Below are 22,947 nucleotides of genomic sequence, written 5' to 3'. Positions count from 1 at the left end.
AGAATGACGAACAGCGCTCACAATTTGCAATGACAATCAAACAAGAAATTGCTAATAGTGTAGTTGGCCCAAAATATCAATACGTGTAGAAAAAAACAATATTAAACACAAGACTCTCACCTTGTTTCAACATACAGTGACGTCACTTTCACATAGCGCACTCCAGGTTTCTTTGAGTTGCCAACACACCAGATCAACGTGCAGCTCCTACGTTTCACCAGACCACACTTTTTATTAGACTACCAGGGCATTATTCAGCACAAAACTAATTTTGGTTTTATTATCAGATTTTATGTTCAACTAAAACGTGACTTTCGTGATTCAACTATTTTAGATTAAAATATAAGTCCAGTGAGAGGTCCCTCTACTTTCCCTTCTATGAGTTAAGGGTCCTCATGATTCAGAAAGAGCATGCAGCTTTCTAATTTACTCCTATTAATTTTTCTTCGTTCTCTTGGTATCTTTATTTGAAAATGCAAGAATGTAAGCTTAGTAGCTGGCCCATTTTTGGTTTAGCACCTGGGTAGCGCTTGCGGATTGGTGTCTACATTTAGACACCAATCAGCAAGTTGCCTAAAATTGCATGCTCTTTCGGAATCATGGAAGTTTAATTTTGACTAGACTATCTCTCTTTCGTTTTTAAAGGGACAGTCAACACCAGAATTTTTGTTTTAAAAGATAGATAATCCCTTTAATAAACCAATTCCCCAGTTTTGCATAACCAACAGTTATAATTATACACATTTTACCTCTGTAATTACCTTGTATCTAAGCCTCAGCAGACTGCCCCCTTATTTCAGTTCTTTTGACAGACTTGCATTTTAGCCAATAAGAGCTGTCTCCATGGTAAAGTGGTGAAAAACTATAAAAATGCATTTAGATTAGAGGCGGCCTTCAAGGTCTAAGAAATTAGCATATGAACCTCCTAGGTTTTAGAGTGCAGTATGAGTTGCATGCATACATCGGGTTCTTCTGCCCATGCCGTCTCTGTCAAATCGGCCCATGTGGTTGGTTGGTTGTTTCACAAACCTTGTTAAGGCTTTTTTCACTGTAATATATAGTTCTCCCATTCTGAGCATAGAGAGTCAGGATGAAAGCTGCTACTATCTGCTGTATACCCGGTTTCCCGGGGGGGGGGGGGATTTAGCTTTTGCTCCCGAGGGAGTAATGCAGAGTCCCGTTCGTCTGGGTTAATGAGCTTTAACACTGAAAATATTGGTATAATAGTGATCTTTAGGGTGTCCCCCTCACATTAGTGCATACTTTGATAATGGATGGTTTGTTAATGCATACAAGCTCACAGCATAGCAGCCATCTTCATTCGTGGTCTGGACACGCCCCCTAGACTATCCCTTTTAATATTTTTGTACACGTATTGATATTTTGGGCCAAGTACATTATTAGCAATTTCTTGTTTGCCATTGCACATCGTGAGCGCTCTTCCTCATATATTCTACATTTGTGTCCATTTTGATTAGTAAACATGGTTATTTTACCTGTTCCCGTCCAAGGTAAATCCTGAAAACCTGCCTGTTGGGGGAGGCCTGAGGACAGGTTTGAAAACCAGTGAGATAGACCAATGGAACGCCCCTGTTCAGCATACTAGCAGAGGCAGGGAAACAAATTTTACAATAAGAAAATACATTTTGCATTTTTTTTATTATAAATACTAATTTAACATTTTTTTTTTGTTTTTACGATTTCTACTGTTCACCTTAAATTTCTTTCCTGTGCAAATTCAATATATGAATTTTAATTTTTTGCATCAGATTTATGCAGAACAATTGAATTTAAACTTAGGACAGGAGCTTCATAGTACTGATGAGATTAATTATAGAATATCATAAGTCCAGAGAGCTTTAGAGAATCAGGCCAAAGACTTGCGAGGTCAGAAGTGCTATCACTACATGCTCTAACAAAATAGAGCATGTCATTTTGCACTACGTCCCTTTTAAGAACTGTTTTCATAGCATTCATTTAAAAGTTTTATTCATTAAAGGGACATGAAACACTTTTTTTTTTTTTTTTTTTTAAATTTCATGATTTCAGATAGAGAATACAATTTTTTTAAATAACATTCCAATTTACTTTGATCTAATTTGCTTAATTCTTTAGATATCCTTTGTTTAAGACATAGCAATGTACATGGGTGAGCCAGTCACACGCAACATCTATGTGCAGACACCAATCAACAGCTACTGAGCCTGTTTAGATATGCTTTTCAACAAAGGATATCGAGAATGAAGCAAACTAGATAATATAAGTAAATTGTAAAGTTGTTTAAAATTGCATGCTCTTTCTAAATCATGAGAGTGAAAAAATTGGGTTTTTATGTCCCTTTTTAATGTCTATAATTTTATTAATGTAAGATGTATATTTTGCTCTTCCAGATGGCCGTAGAATTTCTGGATGAACTCAATGTACCATTTTTCAAAGTTGCATCTGGAGATACAAATAATTTTCCTTATATAAAAAAGACTGCTGAAAAAGGTAAGTAACATGCAAGTTAATTATTCGTCCTGCCAACCGTTATAACATTTTGACCCCTAGGAGAAAAAATGTATTTCTAGTTTTAACTTCGTTCATCATATATTGTCACACACTGAAGAATATTAGTAGCAAATGCTCTTAGTATTTTACTCCTATGTTCTTACTAACTACCTTCCTGTATCCTGATTTATCATGTTTGCACAGGTCGACCAATGGTAATATCAAGTGGAATGCAGACATTGGACAACATGCGTCGAGTTTATGAGATTGTCAAACCAATCAATCCAAATTTCTGCTTTCTTCAGTGCACCAGTGCATACCCACTGTTGCCAGAGGATGTCAACCTCCGGGTCATTCAGGTTTGTAGCTTTTTAAATATTGAGCTCCCCCCCCCCCCCCGCTAACATCCTACTTGCATGCAAACCCAATCCCTCATTTTCAAGTGTGCTAACCCGACATAAAAAATATGAATATTTCACAATCCATGTTCTAAGCACAAATATATTTGCACAAATATTTTATTTATATAACACAGGAATGGACCTCACTCTCAGACTGGACCGGGTTCACATCCTAAGTCACTGTAAACTCCACAGCCCTGAACACTGACAGACAGCTGCACAGTTCCCAGCAACCCAGGCAGTTAACCCCTGAGCAGCGTGGGTGACGGTCCCAAAGGGAAGCATTACAATCATTATCAACACACAGACAACCTGGCACTCCCCAGCAGATACAGTAATGTTTAAATGCAAAACTGGGGGAAGTCAGTTACATTTGGTGCCAAAGGATCAAGCCCAGGACCACTCCAAGGTCTCCACCTTCCTGGGACCCTATCTAGTACCCACACAATGCATACTTTTAAACGAACCAACTGGGAACCCCCTTTGGCACCAAATATAACTGACTTCCTCCAGTTTTGCTTTTAAACATTACTGTGTATCTGCTGGCGCGTGCCAGGTTTTCTGTGTATTGTGTTGATAATGTTTGTAATGCTTCCCTATGGGCCTTTCACCCAGGCTGCATTGTGTGGGTGCCAGTTAGGGTCCCCGGAAGTAGGAGACTTTGATGTGGTCCTGGGCTTGATCCTTTGCGCCAAATGTAACTGACTTCCCCCAGTTTTGCTTTTTTAATATTATTATGTATCTGCTGGCGAGTGCCATTTTTTCTGTGTGTTGATAATGTTTGTGTTATATATATATTTTTATATATTTTTTTTATTTTATATTTTCTTTCGACAATAACAAGTATCCATGAACTAAAATTACATCAACAGATTAAATGTTCCAAAAATTCTAAGTAGCTCAAATGACATCAATAAGTGAAACATTTTGACATCAGAGAAGACTAGAAACTCCTGATATGTGCGCTTTACCTATATCAAAGTTAAGTGTAAAGTTGACACCTATCTTAGTAGTATAACCATTTACGAACACAGAAAATCAAGTCATGTAAGCACAAAAATGAGGGTGTTTACACTTCAAGGAGTTTTGTTGACAAGTTTTCTTTAGTTTATATGCAAAATATATTAAAAGTAACATAAATGTCATAACAAACTGTTAAAATACACATTGAATGGTATATATGTGATAATCATGATACCTGTCTTTAATAGCCAGGTGTTTAAAGCAATTTGGAAAACCCTTGCACATTCAATGCTACTTCAGAGTGAGGTTATAAACATTCATCAAGATTCAGCAAAACCTCTTGGGCTGTGAACCCCCTTCTCTACCAGGAAGAACTTGCCCAAACAACTGGAGAATTTTTAGCTTTTTTGCTATCACTCCATTTAAATAAAAGTAGAGCCACCATTTAACAGCCAAATGTGATGCAATCATGACATAAATGATTGTAAAAGCTTCTCTGAGATTCCCTTTGTTCAGAAATAGCAGACATATATGGCTTGGCCATTGGTTTTGGTCATTCGAATGCCGCTAATTGCGGCTGCACACCACACTTGTAGATCTAATGGCTTCTCCATTAAAGGGACAGTCCAGCCAAAATTGGAATCCACATGGATGCATTTCACTTTTTAACAGAAGCATTTTTGTAATATACATGCATTAACAAAAATACTTCTAATAAAAGATATAGCTGTTTCAAAATTGTTTTTAAGTATGCACCGTGCACCAGCATTTTAAACACAACACTTGCTCAGAGAGCCTAAGGTGCTTGTAGCAACTGGTAATGACTCAATTTGTTAATTGCTGACATGATGCAAGCCCCACTGGTGCTCTGAACAACTGCAGTATTTAAAATGCTGGTGCACTGAGAATATTTAGCTGTACTTCACATGCACGTGCAGAGAAAAATGTTAACACTAAAACAGTAATGACGTTTTACTAGAAGCATTTTGTATATTGCAAATATGTTTCTATTAAAACATGTAATTCATTTATCTGCATTTTTAAATTTTGACCAGAATGTCCCTTTAAAACGTCAAGATTCCCAGATATTTTACAAGGACCAGAGATAATCAGGAAGATTGCAGATCTAGCAACTTCTTAGTCCTTTCACCAGTCATACTTATTTCCTCCCACTGTTCTGCTTCCAAGAGTGATAGCTTGAATACAGCAGGAGCTATCGGCGGTAATTTTAATAGCTAAAGTTTAGCCTCACAGAACTTGATTTGCAGACTTGGTTCTAATGTGCAGCTCTCCTCCATGGTCTCTTTCTTTGTCATGAGCTTCTATATCAAGGTCCTTTTTATCAAGGCTCAACTTGATGGCATGGAGACTGAGCGAATAGTTTGAACACGGTGAGATTTTTCTGATGTTGTAGATACATTGATCTAGGCTAGGAAACCTGTTGCAAGGAAGATCTGTTCCGAAGTATGTAAAGTTGTGGATTTTTTTTTTTTTTCCATTTATTTTTGGGTCTGAAAAGCAACATTTGAATTGGCATTCTTTCCAAATAACCATAATTCTTCAATTGTTACAAGGTTTAGACTAGGGTTTGTCTGCTAGTTCTTCTGAAGGGTCAAGTTTCAGCTCTTATCATAGGAAAATGGCTAAACTTCCTGATCAGAATTTTGTTCAAGGTTTAGTCAGACTTAAAGGGACACTGAATCCAATTTTTTTTTCTTTCTTCCGTGATTCAGATAGAGCATGCAATTTTAAGCAACTTTCCAATTTACTCCTATTATCAATTTTTCTTTGTTCTCTTGTTATCTTTCTTTGAAAAAGAAGGCATCTAAGCTTTTTTTATTAGTTCAGACCTCTGGACAGCACTTTTTTATTGGTGGATGAATTTATCCACCAATCGACAAACAACCCAAGTTGTTCACCAAAAAAGGTGTGTTTTTATTTATTTATTTTTTTTATTTTTTTTTTTTTCCTACCCTCATTACTCGTGGACGCCACAGCTTGGGTATTCGTTTCCCAGAAGCAATAAACTCATGGACTTTCTCAACCTTATGAAAGAAAACAAAATGTATGCTTGCCTGATAAAATTTCTTTCTTTCAAGGTTGAGTCCATAAGGCCCATCCTACTATCTATCTATCTATATCTATAGATCTCTATCTATCTATATCTCTATCTATATATATATATCTCTATCTCTCTGGCAGCAGTTCTAGTTTTGCACCTCATTTCCTTGTTTTTTTTTTTTCCCTTCTTGCCTTTTAACTTCTTACTTGGCTATATTGAGAACTGGCTTATCAGTGAGGTGGGAGGGATAGAATACTCTAGGAGTTTCTGGGAATCTTTTTGCCTCCTCTTAGTGGCCAGAAGTTGAATCTCAGATGTAATGAACCCATGGATTCTCACCACCTGTAAAGAAATGAATTTATCAGTTTAGCATGCATTTTGTTTTCAGGAGGGATATGGTCTTTATTAAAATCCTTCATTCCCAAACTGCCTACAATGCATTCCAGAGCGACCTGTAACCCACAATTCAAGAGGGGATTTTTTTTTTCCTTTCAAATGTGGGGTCACTTGTCCCTTTAGCTAAAATTGGTTGGGTGACCCCACACGTGAAAGAGGAAGTCGTAGAACAGCAAACAAACTTTTATTCATATGGTGATGTTTTTCCAATATTATATTTCTGCAAACTAAAGTTACCTAAAAAACGCTTGGTCTGTTGAAAAAGAGGTATGACGTGTGGGTGCTTCACAGAAAGAGGTTGCATTTTATGTGTAAATGCAATAAGTACCAAACTGCTAAAAGAGCTCTAGCATGCGAAATGGCTCAGCACCAAAGAGGTTAAAGGGACATGAAACCCAAAAATTCTTAAATGGTTCAGAGAATGTCATTTTAAACAAGTTTCCAATTTAGTTTTAGCAAATTTTCTTCATTCTCTTGGTATCATTATTTTTTTTTATTTATTTTTTGTTAAAAAGCAGGATCCTAAGCAAATTGAAATTTTATATATATATACTGTGTATGTGTATGTGTGTGTGTGTATGTATATATATATATATATATATTAGTATGCTCTGTTTAAATCACAAATTAGATTTATTTTTTGGGGGGTTTCATATCCGTTTTAATATGTCTCCATGCAAGATAAAATGTTGTAGTCCGTTATCTATTGGGTAGTAATGGGTAACACATAACTATACATAGTAGCATATCTCCAACCCAATAATAGCACGTTATGCTTTATAAAAATATTTTATGCTTTAAGGCATACTTTATATATTTTTTTTTTTTATATATATATATATATATATATATATATATATATAATTTTTTTTTTTTCTCCTTTTAAAGGAATATCAGTCTCAGTTTCCTGATATCCCAGTTGGCTATTCTGGTCATGAATCTGGTATTGCTATCACTGTGGCGGCTGTAGCTTTGGGTGCTAAAGTAGTTGAACGTCATGTAACTTTGGACAAAACCTGGAAGGGAAATGATCATGAGGCATCACTAGAGCCAGGCGAATTAGCTGAATTGGTCAAGTCTATCCGGATTGTGGAGAGAGCACTGGGTTCCCCCATCAAACATTTCCTGCCTTGTGAAGCTCCATGTTACAACAAGGTAAGTGTGTGTGTGTGTGTATATGTATGTGAAATAAAATATCTGCATATGCAGGCAGACACAACTGGTGGTGAAACCGGTTATTTAATAAATAAAAAATATTTCTACATGAGCGCTAGGTTTATTTGTTTAAAGGACCTTATTTAAACTGATATATTAAATAATGGTGCTGAAGGAAATCCCCTTTCCAGTAAAGGGGAAGAGAAGGTTAAACCTTTTTTTAAAATACATATAATCCCAGCACTATGTTCATATTTTTGGATATTTATGTTGCTTTTTTTTTCTGTGCATTGTATTATACCAACACCAGATTGCAATCGCTATAAAAATATCACCAGTCTACATAAAAACCCAGACCTTGGTATCAGCCTGTACAAATGATGGGACATAAATTAATACACATGTATATTAAGCCTTTTGTTTATATACAATTGCATAATTTCCTTAAACTCATTGCATAACATTTCAAATGAGCCAAGTGTTGCCACACTAGAATATATACTTGAACAGCCTATTTCAAAATGTAAAACACAAAGGAAACAAGAATGCATAGCCCAGTCAAAATGTAATGCTTTTGAGCTCAGTGTACAAGATCAAAAGTCCCATTCTACATTCAAGCAGGGATGTTTCTTTTATTCAACCATATTACCTAATAGCATTTACTTAACCAGTTAGTGGTTTTATGTTTTTGTTCTGATATGTTTTGTGACTGAAGATCAAATACGATGGAGGGAACTGGCCCTTAGCAGATTTATACTCGCTGGGTACCCAATTTTATCAGTTAAAGATTCACCATAAAAGTCAGTAACGGTTAAGCCTTTGGCACTCCAAAGGCACTTCCTGACGTATTGGATAAAGGTATAGTTCACCACAGTAATCACAGGCTTTATGTGGAAGGATCTCACCCTTCTGTTATAATTTTATCTTATTTTTTTTAAATGGGACTAGTAGAATACATGTCCCTGTCTGGTGGGCAACTAAAAGGCTTACAGTACTGTACTACATGACAACATTGTTATTATATACCTTAACACCTGGCTCAGCCTCGTGTAAAACGTCCATTAGGAAAACTGAAATTGAGTGGATTAAAAATACTGGAGGAGCTAATAGCCATGTCTAATTGTTAAACATGCACACCATAACCATTAGAAATCAAGCGCTTGTGACTCAAAATGCTGTGTCTATTTATTTTATATTGACTCATGATGGTATCTGTAATGTTTCTTCTTTTCTGTAGTGTGCAATTATTTTGTTTAACCCTTTCACTACCGGGGAAAAAAAACTTGCCCGAAGTACCAGAATTTCTAGCATTTTTTTTGCCATCACTCCCATTTAAACAGAGAATATAGCCTTGTTTGTGTTTTTTTTTTTTTTTTTTTTTTTTTGTGTTTTTCTATATCTGTCAAAACGAGAGAGAGAGATATCGAGAGATCGATCTGTATTTATATTCTGTTTTAATTTGTTTTAAGTAGACAACTCAAAGTATTGATCTAGGCCCATTTTGGTATATTTCATGTCACCATTTCACTGCCAAATGCAATCAAATGTAAAAAAAAAAAAAAAAACATAATTTATGTAAGAACTTACCTTATAAATTCATTTCTTTCATATTGGCAGGAGTCCATGAGCTAGTGACGTATGGGATATACAATCCTACCAGGAGGGGCAAAGTTTCCCAAATCTCAAAATGCCTATAAATACACCCCTCACCACACCCACAATTCAGTTTAATGAATAGCCAAGTAGTGGGGTGATAAAGAAAGGAGTAAAAAGCAACAACAAAGGAATTTGTTAATAATTGTGCTTTATACAAAAAAATCATAACCACTTTAAAAAGGGTGGGCCTCATGGACTCTTGCCAATATGAAAGAAATTAATTTATCAGGTAAGTTTCTTACATAAATTATGTTTTCTTTTATGTAATTGGCAAGAGTGCATGAGCTAGTGACGTATCGGATAGCAATACCCAAGATGTGGAACTCCATGCAAGAGTCATTAGAGAGGGAGGGATAAAATAAAAACAGCCATTTTTCGCTGAAAAAAAAAATCCACAACCCAAAATATAAGTTTTCATTCTCATAAATGAAAAGAAAAACTGAAACAGCTGCCTGAAGAACTTTCCTACCAAAAACTGCTTCCAAAGAAGCAAATACATAAAAACGGTAGAATTTAGTAAATGTATGTAGCTTCATTCTTAAAAGCCCACAAAGTGGAGACTGATCTAGTAGAATGAGCTGTAACTCTGAGGCGGGGCTTCACCCGACTCCAAATAAGCTTGATGAATCAAAAGCTTTAACCATGATGCAAAGGAAATGGCAGAAGCCTTTTGACCTTTCCTAGAACCAGAAAAGATAACAAATAGACTAGAAGTCTTCCTGAAATCTTTAATAGCTTCAACATAATATTTCAAAGCTCTTACCACATTCAAAGAATGTAAGGATCTCTCCAAAGAATTCTTAGGATTAGGACACATGGAAAGGACAACAATTTCTCTATTAATGTTAGAATTTACAACATTAGGTAAGAATTGAATTGAAGTCTGCAAAACCTACTTATCCTGATGAAAAATCAGAAAAGGAGAATCACAAGAAAGAGCAGATAATTCAGAAACTCTTCTAGCAGAAGAGATGGCCAAAAGGAACAACACTTTCAAAGAAAGTAGTTTAATGTCCAAAGAATGCATAGGCTCAAATGGAGGAGCCTGTAAAGCCTTCAAAACCAAATTAAGACTCCAAGGAGGAGAGATTGATTTAATGACAGGCTTGATACGAACCAAAGCCTGTACAAAACAGTGAATATCAGGAAGCTTAGCAATCTTTCTGTGAAATAAAACAGAGCAGAGATCTGTCCCTTCAAACCATCCTGAAGAAACTGTAAAAATCTAGGAATTCTGAAAGAATGCCAATAGAATTTGAGAAGAACACAATGAAACAGAAGTCTTCCAAATTCGATAATAAATCTTTCTAGAAACAGATTTACGATCCTGTAACCTAGTATTAATTACTGAGTCAGAGAAACCTCTATGACTAAGCACTAGGCGTTCAATTTCCATACCTTCAAATTTAATGATTTGAGATCCTGATGGAAAAACGGACCTTGAGACAGAAGGTCGGGCCTTAATGGAAGTGGCCAAGGTTGGCAACTGGATATCAGAACAAGATCTGCATACCAAAACCCGTGAGGCCATGCTGGAGTTACCAGTAACACAAACAATTGCTCCATGATGATTTTGGAGATCACTCTTGGAAGAAGAACTAGAGGCGGGAAAATATAAGCAGGTTGATAACACCAAGGAAGTGTCAACGCATCCATTGCTTCCGCCTGAGGATCCCTGGACCTGGATAGGGACCTGGGAAGTTTCTTGTTTAGATGAGAAGCCATCAGATCTATTTCTGAAAGACCCCACATCTGAACAACCTGAGAGAACACATCTGGATGGAGGGACCACTGGATGTAAAGTCTGATGGCTGAGATAATCCGCTTCCCAATTGTCTATACCTGGGATATGAACCGCAGAAATTGGACAGGAGCTGGATTCCGCCCAAGCAAGTATCCGGGGTACTTCTTTCATAGCTAGAGGACTGTGAGTCCCACCCTGATGATTGACATATGCCACAGTTGTGATATTATCTGTCTGAAAACAAATGAACGGTTCTCCAACAGAGGCCAAATCTGAAGAGCCCTGAAAATCGCATGGACTTCCGAAATATTGATTATCTTGACTCTTGAGATTTCCAAACTCCTTGTGCTGTCAGAGCTCCCCAGGTTGGACGGACAAGAGGCCCCTAGAACTATACGATGGTGATTTAACCACCAAGTCAGAGATAGTCTAACATTGGGATTTAAGGATATTAATTGTGATATCCTTGTATAATCCCTGCACCATTGGTTCAGCATACAAAGCTGGAGAGGTCTCATATGAAAACGAGCAAAGGGGAATTGCGTCCGATGCTGCAGTCATGAGACCTAAAACTTCCATGCACATAGCTACTGAAGGGAATGACTGAGACTGAAGGTTCAGACAGGCTTAAACCAATTTTAAACGTCTCTTGTCTGTTAGATTCATTGTCCATGACTCTGTCTCTATCTGGAAACCTAAAAAGGTGACCCTTGTCTGAAGAATCAAAGAACTTTTTGGTAAATTGATCCTCCAACCATGTTTTCGAAGAAACGTTAGTTGATTCGTGTGAGATTCTGCAGAATGTAAGGACTGAACTAGTACCAAGATATCGTCCAAATAAGGAAACGCTGCAATACCCGCTCTCTGATTACAGAGAGTAGGGCACCGAGAACCTTTGAAAAGATTATTGGAGCTGTCGCTAGGCCAAAAGGAAGAGTAACAATTTGGTAATGCTTGTCTAGAAAAGAGAATCTCAGAAACTGATAATGATCTGGATGAATCGGAATATGAAGATATGCATCCTGTAAGTCTATTGTGGACATATAATGCCCGTGCTGAACAAAAGGCCGAATAGTCCTTATAGTCACCACTTATAAAGTTGGTACACTTACAAAACGATTCAAAATTTTCAGATCCAGAACTGGTCTGAATGAATTTTTCTTTCTTTGGGACAATGAATAGATTTGAATAAAACCCCAGACCCTGTTCCTGAAACGGAACCGGCATGATTACCTCTGAAAACTCCAGGTCTGAAACACACTTCAGGAAAGCCTAACTTTTTACTGGATTTGCTGGGATGCTTGAGAGATAATCTCTTCTCACAGGAGGTCTTACTCTGAAACCCCCCCAGTGACAGTTGAAATAATTGAATCCAACTGAGAACCACATAACTTATTGTCTTGGAAAGAAAGAGAGAGCAATCTGGACTTAGAAGTCATGTCAGCATTCCAAGATTTAAGCCACAAAGCTCTTCTAGCTAAAATAGCTAAAGGCATAGATTTAACATCAATTTTGAAAATATCAAAAATGGCATCACAAATAAAATGATTAGCATGTTGAAGAAAGCGAACAATGCCAGACAAATCGGAATCCAATTCTTGTTGCGCTAAATTTTCCAACCAAAAAGTTGATGTAGCTGCAACATCAGCCAAAGAAATTGCAGGCCTGAGAAGATGACCTGAATATAAATAGGTTTTCCGTAGATAAGATTCAAGTTTCCTATCTAAAGGATCTTTAAAAGAAGTACTATCTTCCATAGTAATAGTAGTACGTTTAATCCTTGAAGGAATAAAAGAAGTACCAGGACTATTCCATTCCTAAGAAATCATATTGGAAAAAGCATCAGGAACTGGAAAAACCTCTGGAATAACCACAGGAGGTTTATAAACAGACTTTAAACGTTTACTAGTTTTAATATCGAGAGGACTAGTTTCCTCAATATTCAATGTAATCAACACTACTTTTTAACAAAGAACGAATATACTCCATTTTAAATGAATAAGTAGATTTGTCAGTGTCCATATCTGAGGAAGGATGAGGATAATTCAGTATGTTGTCAGTCATTTGAAAATTCATCAACTTTATGAGAAGTTTTAAAAGACCTTTTACATTTTATTAGAAGGCGGGATGGCAGACAAAGCCTTCTGAATAGAATCAGCAATAAATTCTTTTAAATTCACAGGTATATCTTGTACATTAGATGTTGAAGGAACAGCAACAGGCAATGTACTATTACTGATGGACACATCTGCATGTAAAAGTTTATCATGACAACTATTACAAACCACAGCTGGCGATATAACCTCCACTAGTTTACAACAAATGCACTTAGCTTTGGTAGGATTTTTTTCAGGCAGCAGGGTTCCAACAGTGATTTCTGAGACTGGATCAGATTGAGACATCTTGCAAATGAAAGAGAAAAAAAACATACGGAAATTGATAATTTTGCTTTATATGACAGTTTCAGGAATGGGAAAAAATGCAAACAGCATAGCCCTCTGATAGAGATAAAAGGCAAGAGGCATATAGTAATGGGGTTTTAAATGAAAATATTTGGCGCCAAGTATGACAAGCTGTCACATTTTATGTCTCTTTTTAAATAGGTTTTTCTTTAGATTTTTTTTTAAATTCAGATACATCATACACAAGCACATTTAAAAAGTACAAGTTAAATATTTGTTTTAATGATAAATGTATTACAGGAAATATGTAATGAAGGAAGTGAATAATATACACACAATCTCACACACACACACACACACTTTAATCAAATTCCTGCTCTAACACATATACAAATATATTAGAGCGTGAAAAATAGATGAACAGATCCAGCTATGAATTTTGCACTTTGCTGCATATTTTCTGTCTTCGAATTGTAATATAGTTCTAAACAAAGAATATTGACTCCCTGTGACACATACAAGGACTAAAACACAATTAGTGAGGCTGTGTTTGAGGGGTCAGACAAGCTGTTCTGTTTGCGTACACTGTGGCTAGAAAATCTCATAGGAGTGAGTAACAGTAAACTTAACTGTAAGTCAGTGTGTTTAATTTGCAAATTGATCTATCTGATTCAGAATTATTTGTCCAAGGGGCCATAAAGGGCGCTGACTGAGGGATAAAAAAAAGCCTCTGTCAATATATACACTAAATAAATTACTAGATATCTGCAATATATTTCATAGCTGTATGTTCCATCCATTTTTGATAATGGTCGGTTTTAATTGTATGGCCATTTTAGTGAATATTGATTTTTGGTGTAGCTTCCATTAAAACAAATATTGCAATTGGTGTATCTCCATAAAAGGTAAAAAATTAAAGCTTAAGGTAATTACATTTTCCATCTAATATTTATTTTTAGTTGTCCTCAATAAAATAAAAAAATCCTGTTTATTTTTTTTTCTCCAACATTGGTGCGTCCGGTCCATGGCGTCATCCTTACTTGTGGGAATATTCTCTTCCCCAACAGGAAATGGCAAAGAGCACAGCAAAAGCTGTCCATATAGTCCCTCCCAGGCTCCGCCCCCCCAGTCATTCTCTTTGCCGCTCTGAACAAGTAGCATCTCCACGGAGATGGTGAAGAGTATGTGGTGTTTAGTTGTAGTTTTTTATTCTTCTATCAAGAGTTTATTTTAAAATAGTGCTGGTATGTACTATTTACTCTGAAACAGAAAGAGATGAAGAGTTCTGTTTAAAAGAGGAGTATGATTTTAGCAGCAGTAACTAAAATCAATTGCTGTTCCCACACAGGACTGTTGAGCTGAGAGAACTTCAGTTGGGGGGAACAGTTTGCAGACTTTTCTGCTCAAGGTATGACTAGCCATTTTTCTAACAAGACTGTGTAATGCTGGAAGGCTGTCATTTTTCCCTCATGGGGATCGGTAAGCCATTTTCTTAGTCTCAAACAGAATAAAGGGCTTATTATGGGCTATAAACTGGTGGACACTTTTAGGGGCTAAATCGATTGCTTTATTTAAGTATTATATGCAGTTTGAAGTGAATTTCACACTTTCTAATACTGGGGAACGTTTTTAGCGCCAGGCACTTGTTAAGACACCTTCCCAGTCAGGAAGGGCCTTTCTCTATAGTAGGCAGAGCCTCATTTTCGCGCCATTATTGCGCAGTTATTTTTGAGTACAGTACATGCAGCTGCATGTGTGAGGGTCTGGCATCCACTGAAAACGATCCTAGAAGGCTTCAACTGGTATCGTATACCCCCTGGGATTGGTGAAGTCGCAACAAAGGCTGTGGCTGGGACTGTATGGGGGGTTAAAATTGCAAACGGCTCCGGTTTCCACATTTTAAGGGTTAACAGCTTGAAAATTGGGGTGCAATACTTTGAATGCATTAAGACACTGTGGTGAAAATTTGGAAAAGATTGGATAATTCCTTCATAGTTTTTCACATATTCAGTAATAAAGTGTGCCCTGTTTAACATTTAAAGAGACAGTAACGGTTTTGTTTTAAAACGGTTTTTGTGCTTTATTATCCAGTTTAAGCCTGTTTAACATGTCTGTGCCTTCAGATAGATCATGTTCTGTATGTATGGAAGCCAATGTGGTTTCCCCTTCAAATATGTGTGATAATTGTGCCATAGCGTGCAAACAAAGTAAGGACAGTACTGTCACAAATAGTAAGGTTGCCCAGGATGATTCCTCAGATGAAGGAAGTAGACATAGTTCTACATCCTCTCCTTCTGTGTCTATACCAGTTATGCCCGCGCAGGCGACCCCTAGTACTTCTGGCGCGCCAATGCTTGTTACTATGCAACAATTGACGGCAGTAATGGATAACTCCATAGCTAATATTTTTTTATCCAAAATGCCAGCATTTTAGAGAGCGCGATTGCTCTGTTTTAAACACTGTAGAGCAGGAGGACGCTGATGATAATTTTTCTGTCATACCCTCACACCAATCTGAAGTGGCAGTGAGGGAGGGTTTGTCAGATGGGGAAATTTCTGATACAGGAAGAATTTCTCAGCAGGCAGAACCTGATGTTGTGACATTTAAATTAGAGCATCTCCGCGCATTACTTAAGGAGGTGCTATCTACTCTGGATGATTGTGACAATCTGGTCATCCCAGAAAAATTGTGCAAGATGGACAAGTTCCTAGAGGTCCCGGTGCACCCTGATGCTTTTCCGATACCTAAACGGGTGGCGGACATAGTGAATAAGGAGTGGGAGAAGCCAGGCATACCTTTTTGTCCCTCCTCCTATATTTAAGAAATTGTTCCCTATGGTCGACCCCAGGAAGGACTTATGGCAAACAGTCCCTAAGGTCGAGGGGGCGGTTTCTACACTAGCCAAGCGCACGACCATTCCTATTGAGGACAATTGTGCTTTCAAAGATCCTATGGATAAAAAATTGGAGGGTTTGCTTAAAAAGATTTTTGTACAGCAAGGTTACCTCCTTTAACCTATTTCGTGCATTATTCCTGTCACTACAGCGGCGTGGTTCTGGTTCGAGGAACTGGAAAAGTCGCTCAGTAGGGAGACTCCGTATGAGGAAGTCATGGACAGAATTCACGCACTTAAGTTAGCTAATTCCTTTATTTTAGACGCCGCTTTGCAGTTAGCGAGGTTAGCGGCGAAAAATTCAGGGTTTGCAATTGTGGCGCAGAGTGCTCTGGCTAAAGTCTTGGTCGGCGGATGTATCTTCCAAGACAAAATTGCTTAATATCCCTTTCAAAGGTAAGACCCTTTTTGGGCCAGAATTGAAAGAGATTATTTCAGACATCACTGGGGGTAAGGGCCATGCCCTCCCACAGGATAGGCCTTTCAAGGCTAAGAATAAGTCCAAATTTGTTCCTTTCGCAATTTCAGGAACGGACCGGCTTCCAACTCTGCAGCCTCTAGACAAGAGGGTAACGCTTCCCAGACTAAGCCAGCTTGGAAACCAATGCAAGGCTGGAACAAGGGTAAACGGGCCAAGAAGCCTGCTGCTGCTACCAAAACAGCATGAAGGGGTAGCCCCCGATCCGGGACCGGATCTAGTAGGGGGCAGACTCTCTCTCTTTGCTCAGGCTTGGGCAAGAGATGTTCAGGATCCCTGGGCACTAGAAATAGTCTCTCAGGGTTATCTTCTAGAATTCAAGGAACTACCCTCAAGGGGAAGGTTCCACATGTCTCCCTTATCTTCAAACCAAATAAAGAGACAGGCATTCTTACATTGTGTAGAAGACCTGTTAAAGATGGGAGTGATACACTCAGTTCCAACTGTGGAACGAGGTCAGGGGTTTTACTCAAATCTGTTTGTAGTTCCCAAAAAAGAGGGAACTTTCAGACCAATTCTGGATTTAAAAATTCTAAACAAATTTCTCAGAGTTCCATCGTTCAAAATGGAAACCATTCGAACAATTTTACCTACAATCCAGGAGGGTCAATTTATGACTACCGTGGATTTAAAGGATGCGTACCTACATATTCCTATCCACAAAGATCATCATCAGTTCCTAAGGTTCGCCTTTCTGGACAAACATTACCAGTTTGTGGCTCTCCCATTCGGGCTAGCCACTGCTCCAAGGATTTTCACAAAGGTGCTTGGGTCCCTTCTAGCGGTCCTAAGACCAAGGGGTATTGCAGTGGCACCTTATCTGGACGACATTCTAATCCAAGCGTCGTCTCTTTCCAAAGCAAAGGCTCATACAGACATTGTTCTAGCCTTTCTCAGATCTCACGGGTGGAAGGTGAACGTAGAAAAGAGTTCCCTGTCTCCGTCGACAAGAGTTCCCTTTTTGGGAACAATAATAGATTCTTTAGAAATTAAGATCTTCCTGACAGAAGTCAGAAAGTCAAAGCTTCTAAACACTTGTCAAGTTCTTCACTCTATTCTGCAGCCTTCCATAGCTCAGTGCATGGAAGTAGTAGGGTTGATGGTTGCAGCAATGGACATAGTTCCTTTTGCTCGAATTCATCTAAGACCATTACAACTGTGCATGCTCAAGCAGTGGAATGGGGACTATACAGACTTGTCTCCAATGATTCAAGTAGACCAGTTGACCAGAGACTCACTCCGTTGGTGGTTGACCCAGGATCACCTGTCCCAGGGAATGAGTTTCCGCAGACCAGAGTGGGTCATTGTCACGAACGACGCCAGTCTATTAGGCTGGGGCGCGGACTGGGGTTCCCTGAAAGCTCAGGGTCTATGGTCTCGGGAAGAGTCTCTTCTCCCGATAAACATCCTGGAACTGAGTGCGATATTCAATGCCCTCCGGGCTTGGCCTCAACTATCGAAGGCCGGATTCATAAGATTCCAGTCAGACAACATGACTGTACATCAACCATCAGGGGGGAACAAGGAGTTCCTTGGCGATGAGAGAGGTGTCCAAAATCATCAAATGGGCGGAGGATCACTCCTGCCACCTATCTGCAATCCACATCCCAGGAGTAGACAACTGGGAGGCGGATTATCTGAGTCGTCAGACTTTCCATCCGGGGGAGTGGGAACTCCACCCGGAGGTGTTTGCCCAGTTAACTCAATTATGGGGCATTCCAGACATGGATCTGATGGCGTCTCGTCAGAACTTCAAGGTTCCTTGCTATGGGTCCAGATCCAGGGATCCCAAGGCGGCTCTAGTGGATGCATTAGTGGCACCTTGGTCGTTCACCCTAGCTTATGCGTTTCCACCGTTCCCCCTCCTTCCCAGGCTTGTTGCCAGGATCAAACAGGAGAAGGCCTCTGTGATTCTGATAGCTCCTGCGTGGCCGCGCAGGACTTGGTATGCAGACCTGGTGAATGTCATCGGCTCCACCATGGAAGCTACCTTTGAGACAGGATCTTCTAGTACAAGGTCCATTCGAACATCCAAATCTAATTTCTCTGCAGCTGACTGCTTGGAAATTGAACGTTTGATTTTATCCAAGCGTGGGTTTTCAGATTCAGTGATAGATACTCTGATCGAAGCCAGAAAACCTGTGACTAGAAAGATTTACCACAAAATATGGAAAAGATATATCTGTTGGTGTGAATCAAAGGGATTCTCCTGGAGTAAGATTAAAATTCCTAGGATCCTCTCCTTTCTCCAAGAAGGTTTGGATAAGGGATTGTCAGCGAGTTCTCTAAAAGGACAGATTTCTGCTTTATCTGTCTTGTTACACAAACTACTGGCAGCTGTACAAGCTTTTGTACAGGCTTTGGTTAGAATCAAGCCTGTTTACAGACCCTTGACTCCTCCCTGGAGTCTAAATTTAGTTCTTTCAGTTCTGCAAGGGGTTCCGTTTGAACCCTTACATTCCATAGATATTAAGTTACTATCTTGGAAAATTTTGTTTTTGGTTTTTTATTTCTTCTGCTAGAAGAGTTTCTGAATTATCTGCTTTGCAATGTAATCCACCCTATCTGGTGTTCCATTCAGATAAGGTTGTTTTGCGTACCAAGCCTGGTTTTCTTCCAAAAGTTGTTTCCAACAAGAACATTAACCAGGAAATAGTTGTTCCTTCTTTGTGTCCGAATCCAGTTTCAAAGAAGGAACGTTTGTTACACAATTTAGATGTAGTCCGCGCTTTAAAGTTCTATTTAGAAGCAACAAAGGATTTCAGACAAACTTCTTCTTTGTTTGTCGTTTATTCTGGTAAGAGGAGAGGACAAAAAGCTACTGCTACCTCTCTTTCTTTCTGGCTGAAAAGCATCATCCGATTGGCTTATGAGATTGCCGGACGGCAGCCTCCTGAACGAATCACAGCTCACTCTACTAGGGCTGTGGCTTCCACGTGGGCCTTCAAGAACGAGGCTTCTGTTGATCAGATATGTAAGGCAGCGACTTGGTCTTCTCTGCACACTTTTGCCAAATTCTACAAATTTGATACTTTTGCTTCTTCGGAGGCTATTTTTGGGAGACAGGTTTTGCAAGCCGTGGTGCCTTCTGTTTAGGTAACCTGATTTGCTCCCTCCCTTCATCCGTGTCCTAAAGCTTTGGTATTGGTTCCCACAAGTAAGGATGACGCCGTGGACCGGACACACCAATGTTGGAGAAAACAGAATTTATGCTTACCTGATAAATTACTTTCTCCAACGGTGTGTCCGGTCCACGGCCCGCCCTGTTTTTTTTAATCCGGTTTGAAAAATGTCTTTCTCTATACACTAGTCACCACGGCACCCTATAGTTTCTCCTTTTTTTCTCCTAACCGTCGGTCGAATGACTAGGGGGGCGGAGCCTGGGAGGGACTATATGGACAGCTTTTGCTGTGCTCTTTGCCATTTCCTGTTGGGGATGAGAATATTCCCACAAGTAAGGATGACGCCGTGGACCGGACACACCGTTGGAGAAAGTAATTTATCAGGTAAGCATAAATTCTGTTTTTTTGTTTTTGTTTTTTTGGGGGGGGGGGGGTTGGGGCGCTTCAGGTTTTTGTGCCTAAGGGCACCTGAAATGTGAATCCAGCCCTGGATGCAACCTTTTGAAAGGTCTCGGCGTCAACTAAGTCCCCGGAAGTGACTAATTTGCGTCATCAACCGTAATTTTGCGCCAAAAATGACACAATATACTTTGGCATTTTGCGCCCTCGTGAGCCTAATTCTGCCTGCAAATTTAAAATGACAGTCAATTGAAAAAAAGACTATACCCCAGGTAACAAATACATTTTCCTAAAAAATGCATTTTCCAGTTAAGAAACTGACAGTCTGCAAAAGGAAATATATTGAAAACGTGAATCATGGCAAATATAAGTACAATTCATATATTTAGAACTATATATAAATACATAAAGTGCCAAACCATAGCTGAGAGTGTCTTAAGTAATGAAAACATACTTACCAAAAGACACCCATCCACATATAGCAGATAGCCAAACCAGTACTGAAACGGTTATCAGTAGAGGTAATGGAATATGAGAGTATATCGTCGATCTGAAAAGGGAGGTAGGAGATGAATCTCTACGACCGATAAGAGAGAACCTATGAAATAGATCTTCCGTGAGGAAAACCATTGCATTCAAATAAGTGATACTCCCTTCACATCCCTCTGACATTCACTGTACTCTGAGAGGAATCTGGCTTCAAAATGCTAAGAAGCGCATATCAATGTAGAAATCTTAGCATAGGTTAGGTGCTAAGATTTCTGGCAGACAGTCTGCAAATATGAGGCGCTTCTTTTTTTTTTTTTTTTTATGTTCCGTAGCATAGGGCCCCTCCTCTGCTGGATCGCCCTCCCGCCAGCACCAACAGAAGATTGTTAAAGAGGTGTGTGTGTGTTTACATATGTCTTATTGGGTGAAGGTGTTAACATTGATGAAATTACAGATTTATTGAGTGAGAACTGTGGCTAATGCTGGATTTAAAATAGTTGCCGTTACACATTTTCATGTGGTGGTGTATTTTAAATATAACACGCTTGCAAATCCAACATACATGTCCACATCTGTCTTGCACACTTATCTATACTTCAAAATAGTCCTGGTTTTATATCAAAACCTTATTTCCATGACCTAAGTATGCATTTTTATATAATATTCTATTTTTATTTTTTTTTCTATATTTTTTTCAGCTTGGTAAATCTGTTGTTGCAAAAGTGAAGATTCCTGCTGGTACGGTTCTCAATCTTAGTATGTTGACCATAAAAGTGGCAGAACCTCATGGCTTTCCTCCTGAAGAAATCTTTGACCTGGAGGGCAAAACTGTCAAACGTGACATAGAAGAAGATGAAAGTGTGACAGAAGAAGCAATAGAAAACTACAACACTAGAACAAAATGTTAAACAAACATCCCACCAGTGATCTCCTTCTATTTTCCAATATGTTGTGTATAAAATGTACACATACACAGGTTTTGGAATCCTTTTGTATCAAACTCTCAGTGGCATGCCAGATTGTGTGGCTGTGCAAAGAATGCCGTTCATTGTAAGGCTTTGAATTATTGCATGGCAATCAGTTTGTTTTCTTAACAGCTTATCTATTAAAACGAGGGGGGAGTAAAAAAAAAAAAGTTAATGTTAGGAAAATTCATTGAATTGTGTTTTTGTATAGAAATGTAAAATTCTGGTAACTGCTTTAACTTTATGTGCCTCCTAAAAGTACTGCCCCTTCTAAAACTCTTATTTCTCACTTTTTGTTTTTGCATAGGTTAAATTATTTATGCATTAAATTACATTAATTCCTCAAGATATTTGCATTGGCTAGTTATTTTTAAGTCTAGTTAAAGTAGCTTAACTGAGTTTCAAGGAAAAAAATATTTATAAGATGCTTTAAAAGTACTCACATGCAGGAGGTTTTCAAGAGATAACTGTCTTAACCTATGCCTGATCCAGTATAGTTTTTGTACATGCCACTTGACTACGAATGTCATTTTAGGACACTGTAGTGGGGCATTATGGGTTTCATACATATGTTTCTAGTATTACCTTGCTGCTTTTAAAGACCTAAAAATGGATCTACAGCTGGATCAGTATAGGATAAATATTGGTTTAAAACATACTCTTTTAAATACATTTGTAAATTGTTTTGGTCCTTTTTATGTTTTTGCCTTTGCATGTATTTTCTGGGCTGGATAAGATATTGATCCTTATTTATTTTTTCTTTTGTTGAACTTAATTACTGTGTTAATGAAATGTGGACTTCTAGCCAAGGAAATTCACAGTAAAGTAGACTGCTTTAAAAGCTATAATTGATAGGTGATGTGCTGCATTTAGTTCAATTACATTTTGACCTTTTCTATGATTGAAATACTTTGACTTGACAATGTTTTGTGAAAAGGATTTTGACACTTTTGTGGTGGTTGCATTTTTACACACAATGTGTATGAATAATGTTTTGTAATACATTAAAAAAAAAAAAATAAAGATTTTTTTTTTTTGTCTGTTTTAAATATTTTTGTTTATCATTTGAAATGTCTGCTCATTTAAAGAGACAAGAAAGTAAATATTTCATTATCACAATTAAGATAGTGCCGTTTTGTGTGTTGCTTCAAGGGCGGAACTACCTTTTGGCACTGATATATGGAGATGGATAGATTTTATATATTCTATCTCTATTATGACACAATGAGTCTACTGAATCATCAATTACTGTTGGGAATATCACTCCTGGCCAGCAGGAGGAGGCAAAGAGCACCACAACAAAGCTGTCTCTTTGCCTTCGGTGCAAGGAG

General features: G+C 38.3%; 1 protein-coding gene across 1 annotated transcript in view; it reads left to right on the top strand.

Moving 5' to 3' along the window:
• Window positions 1–22,665, top strand: part of NANS (N-acetylneuraminate synthase) — a 40,987-nt gene extending 18,322 nt beyond the window's left edge. The window contains exons 3-6 of the mRNA XM_053702731.1: window positions 2,391–2,490; window positions 2,695–2,849; window positions 7,201–7,467; window positions 21,350–22,665. Of these exons, the coding sequence (XP_053558706.1) occupies window positions 2,391–2,490; window positions 2,695–2,849; window positions 7,201–7,467; window positions 21,350–21,559 (732 nt within the window). The 3' untranslated portion in view covers window positions 21,560–22,665. The remainder of the gene's footprint in view (window positions 1–2,390; window positions 2,491–2,694; window positions 2,850–7,200; window positions 7,468–21,349) is intronic.
• The last annotated feature ends 282 nt before the right edge of the window (window positions 22,666–22,947 follow it).

This window comes from Bombina bombina, chromosome 2, assembly GCF_027579735.1.
Source record: "Bombina bombina isolate aBomBom1 chromosome 2, aBomBom1.pri, whole genome shotgun sequence".
NCBI lineage: Eukaryota > Metazoa > Chordata > Amphibia > Anura > Bombinatoridae > Bombina > Bombina bombina.
This window is presented reverse-complemented; position numbering and strand designations above follow the sequence as displayed.